The sequence below is a fragment of the Hyla sarda genome (genome assembly GCF_029499605.1).
Source record: "Hyla sarda isolate aHylSar1 chromosome 1 unlocalized genomic scaffold, aHylSar1.hap1 SUPER_1_unloc_21, whole genome shotgun sequence".
Classification (NCBI taxonomy): domain Eukaryota; kingdom Metazoa; phylum Chordata; class Amphibia; order Anura; family Hylidae; genus Hyla; species Hyla sarda.
The window spans coordinates 46,206-67,090 of record NW_026607583.1 but is presented as its reverse complement, the minus strand read 5'-3'; the positions used below and the strand labels follow the sequence as shown (position 1 = coordinate 67,090).

The window sequence follows — 20,885 nt, the reverse complement described above, 5'->3', positions numbered from 1 at the left end:
TTTAATGGAAGGACCCTCAAGCACATCCCCTATGTATTTCACACCTAGATTAGTCCATAGGTCTATAGAGATATCTTTTATATAATAGGATAAAGACTTAAAGGGAATTTTTTGTTGCACAAGTAACAGATTCGTGCCTTTTGTATTTAGCGCACTATACCAAATTTGTAAGGAGAATTTTGTAGTTGGTAGGAGGGGTTTTATCAAGGAGTTAACTTTGTCGGGGTTGAGCCAAAGGTCGCCCCAGTCATTGATAGCTGAATAGGAAGACTCAATATCTACCCATATGGGTCTAGTTGAGGTTTCTTCAATCCATTTCAGAGATTGTTTGACAGCGATAGCTGATCTATATGCCGTTAGGTTGGGGACTCCCGAACCTCCATTAGCTACCGATTTTTGGAGAACGCCAGCAGCCACTCTTGGGCGGTTCCCTCCCCATATGAACTTAGAGAGTAATGATTGTAGTTTGATGATTAATTTATTCGGGATGTTCAATGGGATGGTTCTGAATAAGTATAGAATTTTGGGTAAGTAAAGCATTTTAAACAACACTCTACGTCCCAACCAGCTCCAATATTTTTGAGACATTGTGTTCAATTCTAAATGTAATGAATGGGTAAACGAAGGGACATTAGCCTCGATTAAGGTGGAGTGGGAGTTAGTGATATTTATACCCAAATAAGGGATGTGAGACTTAGCCCATTTATATGGGAACAAGGAGGAGATGTGGGTAACAGTTTGAGTGGGAAGGTTTATGTTTAAGATATTAGATTTCGATTCATTGATTTTGTAATATGTAAGGCTGCCGAAAACCTTAATAAGGGATCTAACTGCAGTTAAAGATTTCAAGGGGTTCGATAATAAAAGTAAAACATCATCTGCATATAGACTGATTTTATGTTGAATATCCCCCACGGTGATACCCTCTATGCATGGGTCTGCCCTGATTTTAGATGCCAAAGTCTCCATGACCATGATGAAAATCAGCGGAGATAGAGGGCATCCCTGTCTAGTTCCATTGGTGATCTTAAATGGAGACGACAGTATGCCATTGACATACACAGAAGCCGAAGGGTCTCCATATAGGGCCCAAACAGCATGTATGAACGTATCAGGAAGGTTAAATCTACGGAGGGTCTCCCTGGCAAAGAGCCAATGTACTCGATCGAACGCCTTCTCCGCGTCCAAAGAGAGGAGCAGAGAAGGCGTCCGATATTTATCTGCAACTGATATCAAATCTATCACTCTCCTAATGCCATCCTCAGCCAAGCGTCCCCTCACAAATCCCACTTGATCTTTACTAATCACATCTGGAAGATTATGAGAGAGCCTATTGGCCAAGATTTTTGCATATAGTTTGATGTCCACATTCAACAATGATATGGGCCTCAGGTTAGTAGGCCAATCTGGGACTTTCCCTGCTTTAGGTAGGGTAACGATTGTGGCCCTCACCATTTCAGGAGGAAAGCGTTTACCTTGTAAAACACTATTAAACGTGGAGACCAAGTGAGGAAGTAAGACTGGGCACATCAATTTGTAATATTCGGCGTTGAAGCCGTCTGGGCCGGGAGATTTTCTTTTTTTAAGTGAGTCTATGGCTTTATGAATTTCGTCTATAGTGAACGGTTGGGAGATGATATTGGCGTCTTCAGGTGAGAAAGTTTTTATGTTGCAGGATTTTAGGTAGTCGCGGATTTGTGTTATGTCCGGCTGGGGTATGTTATGATCGTTACCTAAATTATAGAGGTTGCTATAATATTCGCTTATTTTATCAGCTATTTTTTGTGGATGAAATATTTTAGGGGAACCATCCGGGGGATTCAGGAAAGGGAGTCTATTTTTCGATTGTCTGTGTTTAGCTAGTTTAGCCATTAAACTAGTCGGTTTATTAAGGTTTTGATAGAGATTCGTTCTTGAGTGTTTAGTGTATTTGTCAAATTTTTCTTGCAGCAGTTTAGCTATTTTTAAACGTTGTGACCTAAGGGATAGTAGGGTATCAAGTTTAGAATTGTCTAATTTATGTTCGGCTTCCAATAATTTAATGTTATCTAACGTTAATGAGATATCTTTGTTGTATAGTTTCCTTGCCTTGGCCGTGTGTTTCAGAATGATACCTCTAGCATACGCCTTATGAGAGCACCATAAAGTGGTCGGGTCAGGGACAGAATTTGCATTGATCTCAAAAAATTCAGTCAATTCACCTCTTAGTATCTCAATAGTATTAGGATTGTTTAGGACAAATGAATTAACTTTCCACTGATATACATTGGAAGGGAAGTTGGGTATGTCAATGAGCAAGTATAGAGGCGCATGGTCCGACCACGATATTGATCCAATATCACATTTAATGACATCTTTGATGGACCAAATGTTGGTAATAAAATAATCTATCCTCGTATATACATTGTGTGGAGTTGAATAGTAGGTATAATCTCTCTCATTGTCATGCATGCACCTCCACACGTCTAGTAACTCATTGTCATTAAGCCAACCATTTAGTTGAACTGACGGAGAGGTAGAAACTGAGGTGGAATCTAGAGAGGCAGTATTGATTGCATTTAAATCTCCGCATAAAATTATTTTGCCTTGCGAATTCTTACGAGTTTTTTTCAGTAAGGAGTTGAGGAAATGTATCTGTCTAGAATTCGGAGCATAGGCGTTAATTATAGTGAAGAGTACGTTATTAATAGTACATATTAATATTATATATCTACCACCTTTATCAGTAATTAAGGTGTGTTCTATAAAGGTTACAGAATCCCTAATTGCTATCAACACCCCGGCTTTCTTAGACGGTGCATTAGACAGATAAATATGTGGGAAATTTTTATGTGAGATGTTTGGATGGTTGTCTTTTTTAAGATGAGTCTCTTGAATACACGCGATATCAATAGAGGCTTTTTTTAAATCTGACCACATGAAGGACCTTTTGTGGGGGCTATTCAGGCCCCGCACATTGTGCGAGCAAAATTTTATACTCATATTGTGTCAACCTCAAGTGTGAGTAACGTAGCACTTACCATAAATGAGTAATAAGGTGATAAGGAGCAGGCAGGGTCCGAGGTCCACCTATCACGCAAACAATTTTCACAACAAAGTGTCGTTATAATGTGCTCCCAAACTAGAAAAACAAAACAACAGATACAACAAAATGATAAAATAACCAGATAATAAAAAAGAAAAGTGCAGAGGTATAAATTCTGCGCAGACTGGGGGAAGTCTGACATGTCATAAAAGTGAAAAATAAGAAAAATATAAAAGAAAGTCATTAGACTACTACATAGAGTGTCACGGGGGTAATCTTCTGTGTTTGACACTGGAATATGAGAATGTTATCCTGGGAAGGAGGATATTATATGCTTCAAGTTAGGTCTGCATTTGTCGATGTCGAGGAGGAGCATTCAGACAGTCCCCATTTTTTCAGTAGATCTTCTCCGTCTGCGACTGAGTTTATCAGGAACGTCTTGTTGTCGTAGTTAATGATGAGTTTGGTCGGAAAACCCCATCTGTAATTGACGGAGTTTTTCCTGAGGGTCGATGTAATGTCTTGTAGTTGCTTTCTTGCTAGAAGGGTATATTGCGATAAATCTGCAAAAACTTGGATATCTTTGTAAAGTATCGGGATGTCAGATTTCTTTTTTCTCATATTTTTCAGTAGTTTTTCCTTTGTGTGGAAGAAGTGGATTCTGGCGATAACATCTCTAGGGATCGCATCAGGGAGGCCTCTCGGCTTTGGGAGCCTGTGGACTCTGTCAATTATTAAGTCATGTGTAGTACTTTCAGGAACCAAAGCTTTAATGAAGTCTTTAACGTATTTTTGCAGCATGTCGGGAGTATATTCTTCGCTTATTCCTCTAAATTTGACATTGTTGCGTCTGTTTCTGTCTTCAATGTCTGCTACCTTCATGCGCAATTTTTCTATCTCGTTTTTTGTGGAGTTGTGATCATCTACAAGATTATTGTGGGCTTCTGCAATTTCACCAACTTTTGTTTCTATGTGTTGAATCTTATCCTCCACCACTTCAATTCTTTTATTTGTTTCGCTGGTAGCAGTAGCAAATTCTCTTTTGAAGGCTTTATGGAGCATTAACATAGTTTCTTTGATGAAGGATTCAGAAGCGGCTACTTCGGTTGTGTTTAGTGTACCCATAGCTTCTTCAAAATCTATCTCCTGCGAATGTTGTGAGGATTTTTTGGTAGAGTCATCCTCCCATTTAGCTTTTTGTTTTGCAGGGCTATTGGAAGGGGATGAGGTAGCATAATTGGGATTAGTAGCGGTTAAACTTGTTTCATCAAAATCCTGTATGTCCTCCAATGCAGCAAATTTATTTCTAGTGGTAATTGTAGATTGGTTTCGGTCTTTTTTCTTTTTGTCAGAAGACATATTTTTGTTTGAATTGCCTTTAATGGAAGAACTACAGTCTCTTTTTGGAGTGTAATTATATTCTCTCTGGGTATCTGAGGGTATTTTTAGGTTCGGAAGGCTAGGTCTTTGCCTTGTCATATCACTGGCACTTGGGTGGAAATTCTAACCCTGTGTTAGGTATTAGATGTGTGTAGGGGGTGCCTTAGTGCAATAGGGGATGTAAGGAGACTGATGCTGTATGGCAAGAGGGTCCCAGATATACTTGATCTGAAGGATCAGTTGTTCAAAGAAATCCACATGTGATTAGCAGGGGAGGGAGGCCTGTATTGCCAATCTGCTGGTGTAAAACCCCACAGCCCCTTAGTATGTGTCCAATATGAAAAGGGACAAGCGCAGCAGCGCTCCCTTTGTTTGGCAGAGTCCTGTAGTATTCCCCGAATTAAAGTACTTAGCTTTGGTTGCAGTTTAGTGGTGTGAGTACCGGAGGCTGGGTCTCGTTGTACAAGCGCTGTGGCAGCAGCGCGAGTGTAGTTAAGATGGCCGTCAGTGCTTCTCTTCCGGGCTTGTGCTGAAGGTTCGCGCTCCTGTGACCTCGCGCACCAGGGGCTGTGGATGCAGAGCTGCTACGCCGGCACCATGGACCAAGAAGCCGCACACCTCACGCAGGAACAGAAGGGGGAGAGATCCCCTCAATATCTCCGTCGCGGTGAAGAGCGGTGAAGTTAATGTGCTCACCCGGAGAGCGAGGCAGGAAGCAGGGGGATGGTATCGTGCGGCTGGTCACCTGCAGGTCCGTACTCAATGCGGCTTCTCCAGAGCTCTCCACAGCAGTTCCACAGCAAATCTATTTATCAGGTAAAAGGTCACCTTGTCTCCCCTCTATACAGAGTGTCGGTGGTCTCTCTTCCAGAGCATAAAGTAGTGTTTTGCCGCTTTAATACCCCTAGATGAGCCGGAGCTCTCACTCCATGCTGCTTTCTGCTCGGCGACCAAGCTCCTAAGTAATAAACTTTCAAGTGTTTTGCAACCAAACTTAGTGTTTCCAAACCAGTGTGCCTCCAGCTGTTGCAAAACTACAACTCCCAGCATGCATGGTCTGCCAGTGCATGCTGGGAGTTATAGTTTTGCAACAATTGCAACAGCTGGAGGCACTGAGGTAGGAAACGGACAATGTTTCCCAACTAGTGTGCCTCCAGTTGTTGCAAAAATACAACTCCCAGCATGCCCAGACTGCCCAGGCATGCTGGAAGTTGTAGTTCGGCAATATCTGAAGGATCAGATGTTGCCGAACTACAACTTCCAGCATGCTTGGGCAGTCTGGGCATGCTGGGAGTTGTAGTTTTGCAACATCTGGAGGTCCACAGTTTGGAGACCACTGTATAATGGTCTCCAATCTGTGCTCTTCCAGATGTTAGAGAACTACAACTCCCAGCATGCCTGGACAGACTGAGCATGCTGAGATTTGTAGTTTTGCAACATCTGGAAGAGCACAGATTGGAGACCATTATACAGTGGTCTCCAAACTGTGGACCTCCAGATGTTGCAAAACTACAACTCCCAGCATGCCCAGAAAGCCAAAGGCGGTCTGGGCATGCTGGGAGTTGCAGTTTTGAAACTCTCAGAGGCAGCAGTGAGATCGCTTTACGGCGATCTCACTGCTGCCAATGAAGATGCCGCACTGCTGCCGGAAACTCAACTCCGGGACGCAGCGCAGCCGGGACCGCATGGAGGACGCCGGGACCGCTCGGGACACCGCTCGGACGGGTAAGTGACGCCGGGGGACGGGTCAGGGACACTTAGCAGAGCGGTGTGTGTCCCGCTCCCCGTGATCGGGACTCACACACCGCGCTGCTATCAGCTAGTCAGATTTGACCAGCTGATAGCAGCGATCGCTGGGGGGGGGTGGGGGATGAAACCCCCCGTGGTCGCATGGTAAGATGGCTGGATATCAGTGATAGCCACCATCTTTCCGGGCGCTGCGGGATGCCGCGAGTAGCGGCAGTAATGTTCATGACGTACCTGTATGTCATGGGTCGGGAACACCTTGCCACCCATGACGTACAGGTATGTCATAGGTCAGGAAGGGGTTAATGAACGCCGCCTAAAATTTTTTCTTTTTCATATCAACTGGCTCAAGAAAGTTCAACAGATTTCTAAATTACTTCTATTAAAAAAATCTTAATCCTTCCAGTACTTATCAGAGCTGCTGTATATTGCAAAGGAAGTTGTGTAGTTCCTTTCTGTCTGAACACAGTGCTCTCTGCTAACACCTCTGTCCATGACAGGAACTGTCCGAAACAAGAGAGGTTCGCTGTGTGGACTTGCTCCTACTCTGGACAGTTCCTGACATGGACAGAGGTGTCAGTAGAGAGCACTGTGATCAGGCAGAAAAGTAATTCAAAAAGAAAAGAACTTCCTCTGGAGCATACAGAAGTAATTTACAAACCTGTTTAACTTTTTGGCACCAGTTGATTTGAATTTTTTTTTCTATTGGAGTATCCCTTTAAGACTGTCTCAGCAGAGCTTACACAAAGGCAGCCAAAGGCTGTCCAGGCATGCTGGGAGTTGTAGTTTTGCAACATCTAGAGGCACCCTGGTTGGGAAACACTGGCTTAGAGGGTAAAACTTGACTGCCAATGGACAGACCACTGTTTGGATGGGTTATGGAGTATGTCCATTGGGACTTCTCCATGAGGAGCAGTGAATATCACAACCATATATCACACTCTTCTCCTATTATGAGGACTGAAGGTGTTTGTGGAACAATATGAAATGCAACCGACTTGAATTTACACTACAGGCTAGATACGTGTAACTTCAACACACTTTTTGACTGGCAGAAATGACAGCACAATGAGTACTGACTGTGTTTGCGGAAATATATGAAATGCTACAGAACGACAGGCTAGATACAGATTACGGCATATGCTACTAGAGCTGGTTCAGTGTTTGCCGAATTCAGCTCGCTCATCTCTAATCACAACCATATATCACACTCTTTTACTACCATGTAAACTATAGTGATGACATCGCTGGATCGGTGACTACGTTCTAAAAGAAAACTTTTATTAACAATTGGGAACAAGTTTGGAGATGCAGTATATGATATATGTATAAATGTCAGATATCCTATGTACATGGTTAATATATAGATGTGTTATCTGCATCATTTCTTGCTCTGAATTGTCTCCTCTCCTGCATGAATTCTTAGATGTTTGATAAGCTGTGTTTTCCGGGTAAAACATTTCCCACACTCTGAGCATGAAAATAGTTTCTCCCCTGTGTGAGATCTTTTATGATAAACAAGACTGGATTTCTTAGTAAAACAATTTCCACATTCTGAGCATGAAAATGGCTTCTCTCCTGTGTGAGTTATTTTATGTCGACCAAGACTTGATTTCTGAGTAAAATGTTTCCCACATTCTGAACAAGAAAAAAGCTTCTCCCCTGTGTGAGTTCTTTCATGTTCAGTGAGATATGGTTTTCGAGTAAAACATTTCCCGCATTCTAAACATGAAAATGGCTTTTCCCCTGTGTGATTTCTTTGATGCTGAACAAGATCTGTTTTCTCTGAAAAACTTTTCCCACATTCTGAACATGGAAATCGCTTCAGTGCTGAGTGAGTTTTTTGATGTTTTACAAGATTTGATTTGTGAGTAAAACATTTCCCACAGTCTGAACATGAAAATGGCTTCTCCCCTGTGTGAGTTCTTTGATGTCTAACAAGATCTGAGTTCTGAGTAAAACACTTTTCACATTGTGAACATGAAAATAACTTCTCTCCGGTATGAAATCTTCCATGTTCAGTAAGATATGATTTCCGAGTAAAACATTTCCCACATTCTGAACATGAAAATGGCTTCTCTCCAGTATGAATTCTTGCATGTTCAGTAAGATAGGATTTCCGAGTAAAACATTTCCCACATTCTGAACATGAAACTGGCTTCTCTCCTGTGTGACTTCTCTGATGTTGGACAACATCTGTTTTCTGAGTAAAACATGATAATAAGATCTCCTTATTTTGCTGAACATCCTGTGATGAGTGAGAAGACAGGACCTGTATATAAGGATGAGATGAGAGATCTTGGCTGTGAAGGGCTGAGGGTGTATCTGGGATAATGGAATGTTCTTCATATGTATCTTGTGTGATATCATCATCTGCTTTATAATCTGAAGATATAAGATTCTCCTCTGATCTCCTGGTACAAGAATCTGCAGAGAATAAAACAGACGAAAATGGCCAAATTTGACATAATGGAACATTCACCATCCAACGATCATTGTGATTTGTTCTGATTGTGCATTGTGTCAACAACATTGGTAGCACTACAAAGTCCAGCACGTTCGAAACACTACACTACAAATCCAATGATTTGCCCATCTTCTCCATCCTCCTCCTACCCTATCGTATATACCTTTCTACCGCCTGTCTTCTCCATCCTCCGCCTACCCTATCGTATATACCTTTCTACCGCCTGTCTTCTCCATCCTCCTCCTACCCTATCGTATATACCTTTCTACCACCTGTCTTCTCTATCCTCTGCCCTCCCTATCGTATATACCTTTCTACCGCCTGTCTTCTCCATCCTCCTCCTACCCTATCGTATATACCTTTCTACCTCCTGTCTTCCCCATCCTCCGCCTACCCTATCGTATATACCTTTCTACCACCTGTCTTCTCTATCCTCTGCCCTCCCTATCGTATATACCTTTCTACCGCCTGTCTTCTCCATCCTCCTCCTACCCTATCGTATATACCTTTCTACCGCCTGTCTTCCCCATCCTCCACCTACCCTATCGTATATACCTTTCTACCTCCTGTCTTCTCCATCCTCCTCCTACCCTATCGTATATACCTTTCTACCTCCTGTCTTCTCCATCCTCCTCCTACCCTATCGTATATACCTTTCTACCGCCTGTCTTCTCCATCCTCCACCTACCCTATCGTATATACCTTTCTACCTCCTGTCTTCCCCATCCTCCTCCTACCCTATCGTATATACCTTTCTACCGCCCGTCTTCCCCATCCTCCGCCTACCCTATCGTATATACCTTTCTACCGCCTGTCTTCTCCATCCTCCTCCTACCCTATCGTATATACCTTTCTACCTCCTGTCTTCTCCATCCTCCTCCTACCCTATCGTATATACCTTTCTACCTCCTGTCTTCCCCATCCTCCGCCTACCCTATCGTATATACCTTTCTACCTCCTGTCTTCTCCATCCTCCACCTACCCTATCGTATATACCTTTCTACCGCCTGTCTTCCCCATCCTCCTCCTACCCTATCGTATATACCTTTCTACCTCCTGTCTTCTCCATCCTCCTCCTACCCTATCGTATATACCTTTCTACCGCCTGTCTTCTCCATCCTCCACCTACCCTATCGTATATACATATAGTTAAGAAGAAAGTACAGGCAACTCACCACGTTGTAGTAACTTCGTGTTTATTACTGGGACATGCAGGTAAAGCGGCTCCACGCCACACCGGGATGCCGAACACTAGTGCGTTAACCGATTAATCGGTTAACGCACTAGTGTTCGGCATCCCGGTGTGGCGTGGAGCCGCTTTACCTGCATGTCCCAGTAATAAACACGAAGTTACTACAACGTGGTGAGTTGCCTGTACTTTCTTCTTAACTATATGGATTTGCATTTATCTTATCACTATCGCAGTACATGAGCACCACCACATGAAGATACGCTGCTAGCTAGAGTGCGCATATAGACTACTTAAGGGAGAATATATAGAGGGAGAGCAGTGCCAGCACTTCACTTTCTGTTATGAAGCCCTATCGTATATACCTTTCTACCGCCTGTCTTCTCCATCCTCTGCCTACCCTATCGTATATACCTTTCTACCTCCTGTCTTCCCCATCCTCCGCCTACCCTATCGCATATACCTTTCTACCGCCTGTCTTCTCCATCCTCCTCCTACCCTATCGTATATACCTTTCTACCGCCTGTCTTCTCCATCCTCCTCCTACCCTGTCGTATATACCTTTCTACCGCCTGTCTTCTCCATCCTCCTCCTACCCTACCGTATATACATTTCTACCGCCTGTCTTCTCCATCCTCCTCCTACCCTATCGTATATACCTTTCTACCGCCTGTCTTCTCCATCCTCCTCCTACCCTATCGTATATACCTTTCTACCTCCTGTCTTCCCCATCCTCCGCCTACCCTATCGTATATACCTTTCTACCACCTGTCTTCTCCATCCTCCTCCTATCCTATCGTATATACCTTTCTACCGCCTGTCTTCCCCATCCTCCGCCTACCCTATCGTATATACCTTTCTATTGCCTGTCTTCTCCATCCTCCTCCTACCCTATCGTATATACCTTTCTACCTCCTGTCTTCTCCATCCTCCTCCTACCCTATCGTATATACCTTTCTACCTCCTGTCTTCCCCATCCTCCGCCTACCCTATCGTATATACCTTTCTACCACCTGTCTTCTCCATCCTCCTCCTATCCTATCGTATATACCTTTCTACCGCCTGTCTTCCCCATCCTCCGCCTACCCTATCGTATATACCTTTCTATTGCCTGTCTTCTCCATCCTCCTCCTACCCTATCGTATATACCTTTCTACCACCTGTCTTCCCCATCCTCCTCCTACCCTATCATGTATACCTTTCTACCGCCTGTCTTCCCCATCCTCTTCCTACCCTATCGTATATACCTTTCTACCGCCTGTCTTCCCCATCCTCCTCCTACCCATCATGTATACCTTTCTACCGCCTGTCTTCTCCATCCTCTGCCTACCCTATCGTATATACCTTTCTACCGCCTGTCTTCTCCATCCTCCTCCTACCCTATCGTATATACCTTTCTACCGCCTGTCTTCTCCATCCTCCTCCTACCCTATCGTATATACCTTTCTACCGCCTGTCTTCTCCATCCTCCTCCTACCCTATCGTATATACCTTTCTACCGCCTGTCTTCTCCTCCCTCCGCCTACCCTATCGTATATACCTTTCTACCGCCTGTCTTCTCCATCCTCCTCCTACCCTATCGTATATACCTTTCTACCGTCTGTCTTCCCCATCCTCCTCCTACCCTATCGTATATACCTTTCTACATCCTGTCTTCTCCATCCTCCTCCTACCCTATCGTATATACCTTTCTACCGCCTGTCTTCTCCTCCCTCCGCCTACCCTATCGTATATACCTTTCTACCGCCTGTCTTCTCCATCCTCCGCCTACCCTATCGTATATACCTTTCTACCGCCTGTCTTCTCCATCCTCCTCCTACCCTATCGTATATACCTTTCTACCGCCTGTCTTCTCCTCCCTCCGCCTACCCTATCGTATATACCTTTCTACCGCCTGTCTTCTCCATCCTCCGCCTACCCTATCGTATATACCTTTCTACCGCCTGTCTTCTCCATCCTCTGCCTACCCTATCGTATATACCTTTCTACCGCCTGTCTTCTCCATCCTCCGTCTACCCTATCGTATATACCTTTCTACCGCCTGTCTTCCCCATCCTCTGCCTACCCTATCGTATATACCTTTCTACCGCCTGTCTTCCCCATCCTCTGCCTACCCTATCGTATATACCTTTCTACCGTCTGTCTTCTCCATCCTCCTCCTACCCTATCGTATATACCTTTCTACCGCCTGTCTTCCCCATCCTCTGCCTACCCTATCGTATATACCTTTCTACCGTCTGTCTTCTCCATCCTCCTCCTACCCTATCGTATATACCTTTCTACCGCCTGTCTTCCCCATCCTTTGCCTACCCTATCGTATATACCTTTCTACCGTCTGTCTTCTCCATCCTCCTCCTACCCTATTGTATATACCTTTCTACCGCCTGTCTTCCCCATCCTCTGCCTATCCTATCGTATATACCTTTCTACCGCCTGTCTTCCCCATCCTCTGCCTACCCTATCGTATATACCTTTCTACCGTCTGTCTTCTCCATCCTCTGCCTACCCTATCGTATATACCTTTCTACTGCCTGTCTTCTCCTCCCTCTGCCTACCCTATTGTATATACCTTTCTACCGCCTGTCTTCTCCATCCTCCTCCTACCCTATCGTATATACCTTTCTACCGTCTGTCTTCTCCATCCTCCTCCTACCCTATTGTATATACCTTTCTACCGCCTGTCTTCCCCATCCTCTGCCTATCCTATCGTATATACCTTTCTACCGCCTGTCTTCCCCATCCTCTGCCTACCCTATCGTATATACCTTTCTACCGTCTGTCTTCTCCATCCTCTGCCTACCCTATCGTATATACCTTTCTACTGCCTGTCTTCTCCTCCCTCTGCCTACCCTATTGTATATACCTTTCTACCGCCTGTCTTCTCCATCCTCCTCCTACCCTATCGTATATACCTTTCTACTGCCCGTCTTCTCCATCCTCCTCCTCCTACAGAGTCACTGGTAGAGAAGGATCTGGGTGACTTGTAGATCACAGACTACAGAATAGCACAATGTCAGGCTGCTGCTTCCAAAGCCGGCAGGATATTGTCATGTATAAAAAGAGGCATGGACTCAAGGGACAGGGACATAATACTCCCCCTTTATAAAGCATTGGTACGGCCTCACCTGGAATATGCTGTTCAGTTTTGGTCACCTGTCCATAAAAGGGACACTGTGGAGTTGGAAAGGGTGCAGAGACGCGCGACTAAACTAATATGGGGCATGGAACATCTTAGCTATGAGGAGCGATTAAAGGAGTTACAATTGTTTAGTCTTGAGAAGAGACGTTTAAGGGGGGATATGATAAATGTATATAAGTATATAAATGGCCCATACAAAAAATATGGAGAAAAACTGTTCCAGGTTAAACCCCCCCAAAGGACGAGGGGGCACTCCCTCCGTCTGGAGAAGAAAAAGTTTAGTCTCAAGGGGCGACACGCCTTCTTTACCATGAGAACTGTGAATTTATGGAACAGTCTACCTCAGGAACTGGTCACAGCAGGAACAATTAACAGCTTTAAAATAGGATTAGATACATTCCTGGAACAAAATAACATTAATGCTTATGAAGAAATATAAAACTACATCCCTTCCCATTATCCCATTACACCCGTCTCTTCAATTCCTTGGTTGGACTTGATGGATGTATGTCTTTTTTCAACCATACTAACTATGTATATACCTTTCTACCTCCTGTCTTCTCCATCCTCCTCCTACCCTATCGTATATACCTTTCTATCGCCCGTCTTCCCCATCCTCTGCCTACCCTATCGTATATACCTTTCTACCGCCTGTCTTCCCCATCCTCCTCCTACCCTATCGTATATATACCTTTCTACCGCCTGTCTTCCCCATCCTCCGCCTACCCTATTGTATATACCTTTCTACCGCCCGTCTTCTCCATCCTCCTCCTACCCTATCGTATATACCTTTCTACCGCCTGTCTTCTCCATCCTCCTCCTACCCTATCGTATATACCTTTCTACCACCTGTCTTCTCCATCCTCTGTCTACCCTATCGTATATACCTTTCTACCTCCTGTCTTCCCCATCCTCCGCCTAACCTATCGTATATACCTTTCTACCGCCTGTCTTCTCCATCCTCCTCCTACCCTATCGTATATACCTTTCTACCACCTGTCTTCTCCATCCTCTGTCTACCCTATCGTATATATACCTTTCTACCTCCTGTCTTCCCCATCCTCCGCCTAACCTATCGTATATACCTTTCTACCGCCTGTCTTCTCCATCCTCCTCCTACCCTATCGTATATACCTTTCTACCACCTGTCTTCTCCATCCTCTGTCTACCCTATCGTATATACCTTTCTACCTCCAGTCTTCCCCATCCTCCTCCTATCCTATCGTATATACCTTTCTACCTCCTGTCTTCTCCATCCTCCGCCTACCCTATCGTATATACCTTTCTACCTCCAGTCTTCCCCATCCTCCTCCTACCCTATCGTATATACCTTTCTACCACCTGTCTTCTCCATCCTCTGTCTACCCTATCGTATATACCTTTCTACCGCCTGTCTTCTCCATCCTCCTCCTACCCTATCGTATATACCTTTCTACCTCCTGTCTTCCCCATCCTCCGCCTAACCTATCGTATATACCTTTCTACCGCCTGTCTTCCCCATCCTCCGCCTACCCTATCGTATATACCTTTCTACCGCCTGTCTTCCCCATCCTCTGCCTATCCTATCGTATATACCTTTCTACCACCTGTCTTCCCCTCCCTCTGCCTACCCTATCGTATATACCTTTCTACCGCCTGTCTTCTCCATCCTCCGCCTACCCTATCGTATATACCTTTCTACCGCCTGTCTTCCCCATCCTCCTCCTACCCTATCGTATATACCTTTCTACCGCCTGTCTTCTCCATCCTCTGCCTACCCTATCGTATATACCTTTCTATCGCCTGTCTTCTCCATCCTCTGCCTACCCTATCGTATATACCTTTCTACCGCCTGTCTTCCCCATCCTCCTCCTACCCTATCGTATACACCTTTCTACCGCCTGTCTTCTCCATCCTCCTCCTACCCTATCGTATATACCTTTCTACCGCCTGTCTTCTCCATCCTCCTCCTACCCTATCGTATATACCTTTCTACCGCCTGTCTTCTCCATCCTCCTCCTACCCTATCGTATATACCTTTCTACCGCCTGTCTTCTCCATCCTCCTCCTACCCTATCGTATATACATTTCTACCGCCTGTCTTCTCCATCCTCTGCCCTCCCTATCGTATATACCTTTCTACCGCCTGTCTTCCCCATCCTCTTCCTACCCTATCGTATATACCTTTCTACCGCCTGTCTTCCCCATCCTCCTCCTACCCTATCGTATATACCTTTCTACCGCCTGTCTTCCCCATCCTCCTCCTACCCTATCGTATATACCTTTCTACCGCCTGTCTTCTCCATCCTCCTCCTACCCTATCGTATATACCTTTCTACCGCCTGTCTTCCCCATCCTCCTCCTACCCTATCGTATATACCTTTCTACCTTCTGTCTTCTCCATCCTCCGCCTACCCTATAGTATATACCTTTCTACCGCCTGTCTTCTCCATCCTCCGCCTACCCTATCGTATATACCTTTCTACCGCCTGTCTTCTCCATCCTCTGCCTACCCTACTGTATATACCGTACCTTTCTACATCCTGTCTTCTCTATCCTCTGCCTACCCTATCGTATATACCTTTCTACCGCCTGTCTTCCCCATCCTCCGCCTACCCTATCGTATATACCTTTATACCGTCTGTCTTCTCCATCCTCCTCCTACCCTATCGTATATACCTTTCTACCGTCTGTCTTCTCCATCCTCCTCCTACCCTATCGTATATACATTTCTTCCGCCTGTCTTCTCCATCCTCTGCCCTCCCTATCGTATATACCTTTCTACCGCCCGTCTTCTCCATCCTCCTCCTACCCTATCGTATATACCTTTCTACCGCCTGTCTTCCCCATCCTCCTCCTACCCTATCGTATATACCTTTCTACCGCCTGTCTTCTCCATCCTCCTCCTACCCTATCGTATATACCTTTCTACCGCCTGTCTTCCCCATCCTCCGCCTACCCTATCGTATATACCTTTCTACCGCCTGTCTTCTCCATCCTCCTCCTACCCTATCGTATATACCTTTCTACCGCCTGTCTTCCCCATCCTCCTCCTACCCTATCGTATATACCTTTCTACCGCCTGTCTTCTCCTCCCTCTGCCCACCCTATTGTATATACCTTTCTACCGCCTGTCTTCTCCATCCTCTGCCTTCTCTATCATGTTTCCCCTTCCTCTTTTCTGTGTATAGCGCCTCCTTGTTCCCAGTTTTTGACAGGTGTCTCTGCTCCCTTATTTCCATGGTGCTCTATACTGTTTAGATGTCTTTAATCAAAAAACTTTAGCAGACAAAAACTTTAAAGTAAAACGTATCTATGAACACCCAAGTGATGGATCAGCATAACCCAGTCATCAGAAGAAGGATGAAAGTCCCTAAAAATTGTACAGGACATAAGGATACATAGGCTGCACCTACAGAGCAGAAGGGGAGGAGGCCGCAGAAGTGTTTATACTAAGGATTGGTGGAGAAGAACTATAATGTAGGATACACACATGAGCGATTACCTGTAGAAATGTCCTCATACTGCTCAATACCGCTCACATCTGTCTCTTCTTCTACTTTTACTATTGTGTCTGGAGCATTAGTATAGATCAGATCTTCCCCTGTAGGAATGTCCTCCTTATACTGCTCATCACCGCTCACATCTGTCTCCTCTTCTTCCTTTACATCTGTAGTATTATAAATTAAATCTTTTCCTGTAGGAATGTCCTCCTTATACTGCTCATAACTGCCCACATCTGTCTCTTCTTCCTGATGCATAAGATGTGGAAGAAATATTGTAAAAGTCATCAGACAGTAGGAGAAGTCATGTGGGATATTATAGATGAGCAGGAGATGAGGAGTCATGGAGGGTGAGGGGACTGACCACAAGAGCTTCACAGCCCTTCTACAGATCATAGGGAATATCTCCATCTACCTGATCATCCTGTGGAAGAAGAGGACGGGGACACCTCTCTGGATCTGTTCTCTTACTGGATCTGACTGTAGGGAACACATACAGAGACTGAATTCATTCTTTACATACAAATAATGAGAGGACGTGTGTATATAGTCATGTCTATTACCTGGTGATGTGAGGGGCTGCTGATCCTCCATCATCACCTGATCCTTGTACTGATCCTTGTGTCCTTCTACATACTCCCACTCCTCCATGGAGAAATAGACCGCCACGTCCTGACACCTTATAGGAACCTGACACATAATGATACAGTCATCACCCCGACCCCTCCAGTGGTGTTACTGTATAATGTCCCAGCATTCCCAGCAGTGTCACCTCTCCAGTCATCACCAGACCCCTCCATTACTGTATAATGTCCCAGCAGTGTCACCTCTCCAGTCATCACCAGACCCCTCCATTACTGTATAATGTCCCAGCATTCCCAGCAGTGTCACCTCTCCAGTCATCACCAGACCCCTCCATTACTGTATAATGTCCCAGCAGTGTCACCTCTCCAGTCATCACCAGACCCCTCCATTACTGTATAATGTCCCAGCAGTGTCACCTCTCCAGTCATCACCAGACCCCTCCATTACTGTATAATGTCCCAGCATTCCCAGCAGTGTCACCTCTCCAGTCATCACCAGACCCCTCCATTACTGTATAATGTCCCAGCAGTGTCACCTCTCCAGTCATCGCCAGACCCCTCCATTACTGTATAATGTCCCAGCAGTGTCACCTCTCCAGTCATCGCCAGACCCCTCCATTACTGTATAATGTCCCAGCAGGGTCACCTCTCCAGTCATCACCAGACCCCTCCATTACTGTATAATGTCCCAGCAGTGTCACCTCTCCAGTCATCACCAGACCCCTCCATTACTATATAATGTCCCAGCAGTGTCACCTCTCCAGTCATCACCAGACCTCTCCATTACTGTATAATGTCCCAGCAGGGTCACCTCTTCAGTCATCACCAGACCCCTCCATTACTGTATAATGTCCCAGCAGTGTCACCTCTCCAGTCATCACCAGACCCCTCCATTACTGTATAATGTCCCAGCAGTGTCACCTCTCCAGTCATCACCAGACCCCTCCATTACTGTATAATGTCCCAGCAGTGTCACCTCTCCAGTCATCACCAGACCCCTCCATTACTGTATAATGTCCCAGCAGTGCCACCTCACCAGTCATCACCAGACCCCTCCATTACTGTATAATGTCCCAGCATTCCCAGCAGTGTCACCTCTCCAGTCATCACCAGACCCCTCCATTACTGTATAATGTCCCAGCAGTGTCACCTCTCCAGTCATCACCAGACCCCTCCATTACTGTATAATGTCCCAGCAGTGTCACCTCTCCAGTCATCACCAGACCCCTCCATTACTGTATAATGTCCCAGCAGTGTCACCTCTCCAGTCATCACCAGACCCCTCCATTACTATATAATGTCCCAGCAGGGTCACCTCTCCAGTCATCACCAGACCTCTCCATTACTGTATAATGTCCCAGCAGGGTCACCTCTCCAGTCATCACCAGACCCCTCCATTACTGTATAATGTCCCAGCAGTGTCACCTCTCCAGTCATCACCAGACCCCTCCATTACTGTATAATGTCCCAGCAGTGTCACCTCTCCAGTCATCACCAGACCCCTCCATTACTGTATAATGTCCCAGCAGGGTCACCTCTCCAGTCATCACCAGACCCCTCCATTACTGTATAATGTCCCAGCAGGGTCACCTCTCCAGTCATCACCAGACCCCTCCATTACTGTATAATGTCCCAGCAGTGTCACCTCTCCAGTCATCACCAGACCCTCCATTACTGTATAATGTCCCAGCAGTGTCACCTCTCCAGTCATCACCAGACCCCTCCATTACTGTATAATGTCCCAGCAGTGTCACCTCTCCAGTCATCACCAGACCCCTCCATTACTGTATAATGTCCCAGCAGGGTCACCTCTCCAGTCATCACCAGACCCCTCCATTACTGTATAATGTCCCAGCAGTGTCACCTCTCCAGTCATCACCAGACCCCTCCATTACTCTATAATGTCCCAGCAGTGTCACCTCTCCAGTTATCACCAGACCCCTCCATTACTGTATAATGTCCCCGCAGTGTCACCTCTCCAGTCATCACCAGACCCCTCCATTACTGTATAATGTCCCAGCAGTGTCACCTCTCCAGTCATCACCAGACCCCTCCATTCCTGTATAATGTCCCAGCAGTGTCACCTCTCCAGTCATCACCAGACCCCTCCATTACTGTATAATGTCCCAGCAGTGTCACCTCTCCAGTCATCACCAGACCCCTCCATTACTGTATAATGTCCCAGCAGTGTCACCTCTCCAGTCATCACCAGACCCCTCCATTACTATATAATGTCCCAGCAGGGTCACCTCTCCAGTCATCACCAGACCTCTCCATTACTGTATAATGTCCCAGCAGGGTCACCTCTCCAGTCATCACCAGACCCCTCCATTACTGTATAATGTCCCAGCAGTGTCACCTCTCCAGTCATCACCAGACCCCTCCATTACTGTATAATGTCCCAGCAGTGTCACCTCTCCAGTCATCACCAGACCCCTCCATTACTGTATAATGTCCCAGCAGGGTCACCTCTCCAGTCATCACCAGACCCCTCCATTACTGTATAATGTCCCAGCAGGGTCACCTCTCCAGTCATCACCAGACCCCTCCATTACTGTATAATGTCCCAGCAGTGTCACCTCTCCAGTCATCACCAGACCCTCCATTACTGTATAATGTCCCAGCAGTGTCACCTCTCCAGTCATCACCAGACCCCTCCATTACTGTATAATGTCCCAGCAGTGTCACCTCTCCAGTCATCACCAGACCCCTCCATTACTGTATAATGTCCCAGCAGGGTCACCTCTCCAGTCATCACCAGACCCCTCCATTACTGTATAATGTCCCAGCAGTGTCACCTCTCCAGTCATCACCAGACCCCTCCATTACTCTATAATGTCCCAGCAGTGTCACCTCTCCAGTTATCACCAGACCCCTCCATTACTGTATAATGTCCCCGCAGTGTCACCTCTCCAGTCATCACCAGACCCCTCCATTACTGTATAATGTCCCAGCAGTGTCACCTCTCCAGTCATCACCAGACCCCTCCATTCCTGTATAATGTCCCAGCAGTGTCACCTCTCCAGTCATCACCAGACCCCTCCATTACTGTATAATGTCCCAGCAGTGTCACCTCTCCAGTCATCACCAGACCCCTTCATTACTGTATAATGTCCCAGCATTCCCAGCAGTGTCACCTCTCCAGTCATCACCAGACCCCTCCATTACTGTATAATGTCCCAGCAGTGTCACCTCTCCAGTCATCACCAGACCCCTCCATTACTGTATAATGTCCCAGCAGTGTCACCTCTCCAGTCATCACCAGACCCCTCCATTACTGTATAATGTCCCAGCAGTGTCACCTCTCCAGTCATCACCAGACCCCTCCATTACTGTATAATGTCCCAGCAGTGTCACCTCTCCAGTCATCACCAGACCCCTCCATTACTGTATAATGTCCCAGCAGTGTCACCTCTCCAGTCATCACCAGACCCCTCCATTACTGTATAATGTCCCAGCAGTGTCACCTCTCCAGTCATCACCAGACCCCTCCATTACTGTATAATGTCCCAGCAGGGTCACCTCTCCAGTCATCACCAGACCCCTCCATTACTGTATAATGTCCCAGCAGTGTCACCTCTCCAGTCATCACCAGACCCCTCCATTACTGTATAATGTCCCAGCAGTGTCACCTCTCCAGTCATCACCAGACCCTCCATTACTGTATAATGTCCCAGCAGTGTCACCTCTCCAGTCATCACCAGACCCCTCCATTACTGTATAATGTCCCAGCAGTGTCACCTCTCCAGTCATCACCAGACCCCTCCATTACTGTATAATGTCCCAGCAGTGTCACCTCTCCAGTCATCACCAGACTCCTCCATTACTGTATAATGTCCCAGCAGTGTCACCTCTCCAGTCATCACCAGACCC

At 45.9% G+C, this 20,885-nt stretch overlaps 1 protein-coding gene across 1 annotated transcript in view; it reads right to left on the bottom strand.

The window, feature by feature from the left end:
• LOC130298114 (uncharacterized) overlaps window positions 1–20,885 on the bottom strand; it is a 99,115-nt gene that overhangs the window by 75,607 nt on the left and 2,623 nt on the right. Inside the window, 6 exon segments of the mRNA XM_056551009.1 lie at window positions 1,291–2,638; window positions 3,408–4,401; window positions 7,535–8,578; window positions 16,431–16,677; window positions 16,844–16,908; window positions 16,992–17,118. Coding sequence (XP_056406984.1) covers window positions 1,291–2,638; window positions 3,408–4,401; window positions 7,535–8,578; window positions 16,431–16,677; window positions 16,844–16,908; window positions 16,992–17,118 — 3,825 coding nt within the window.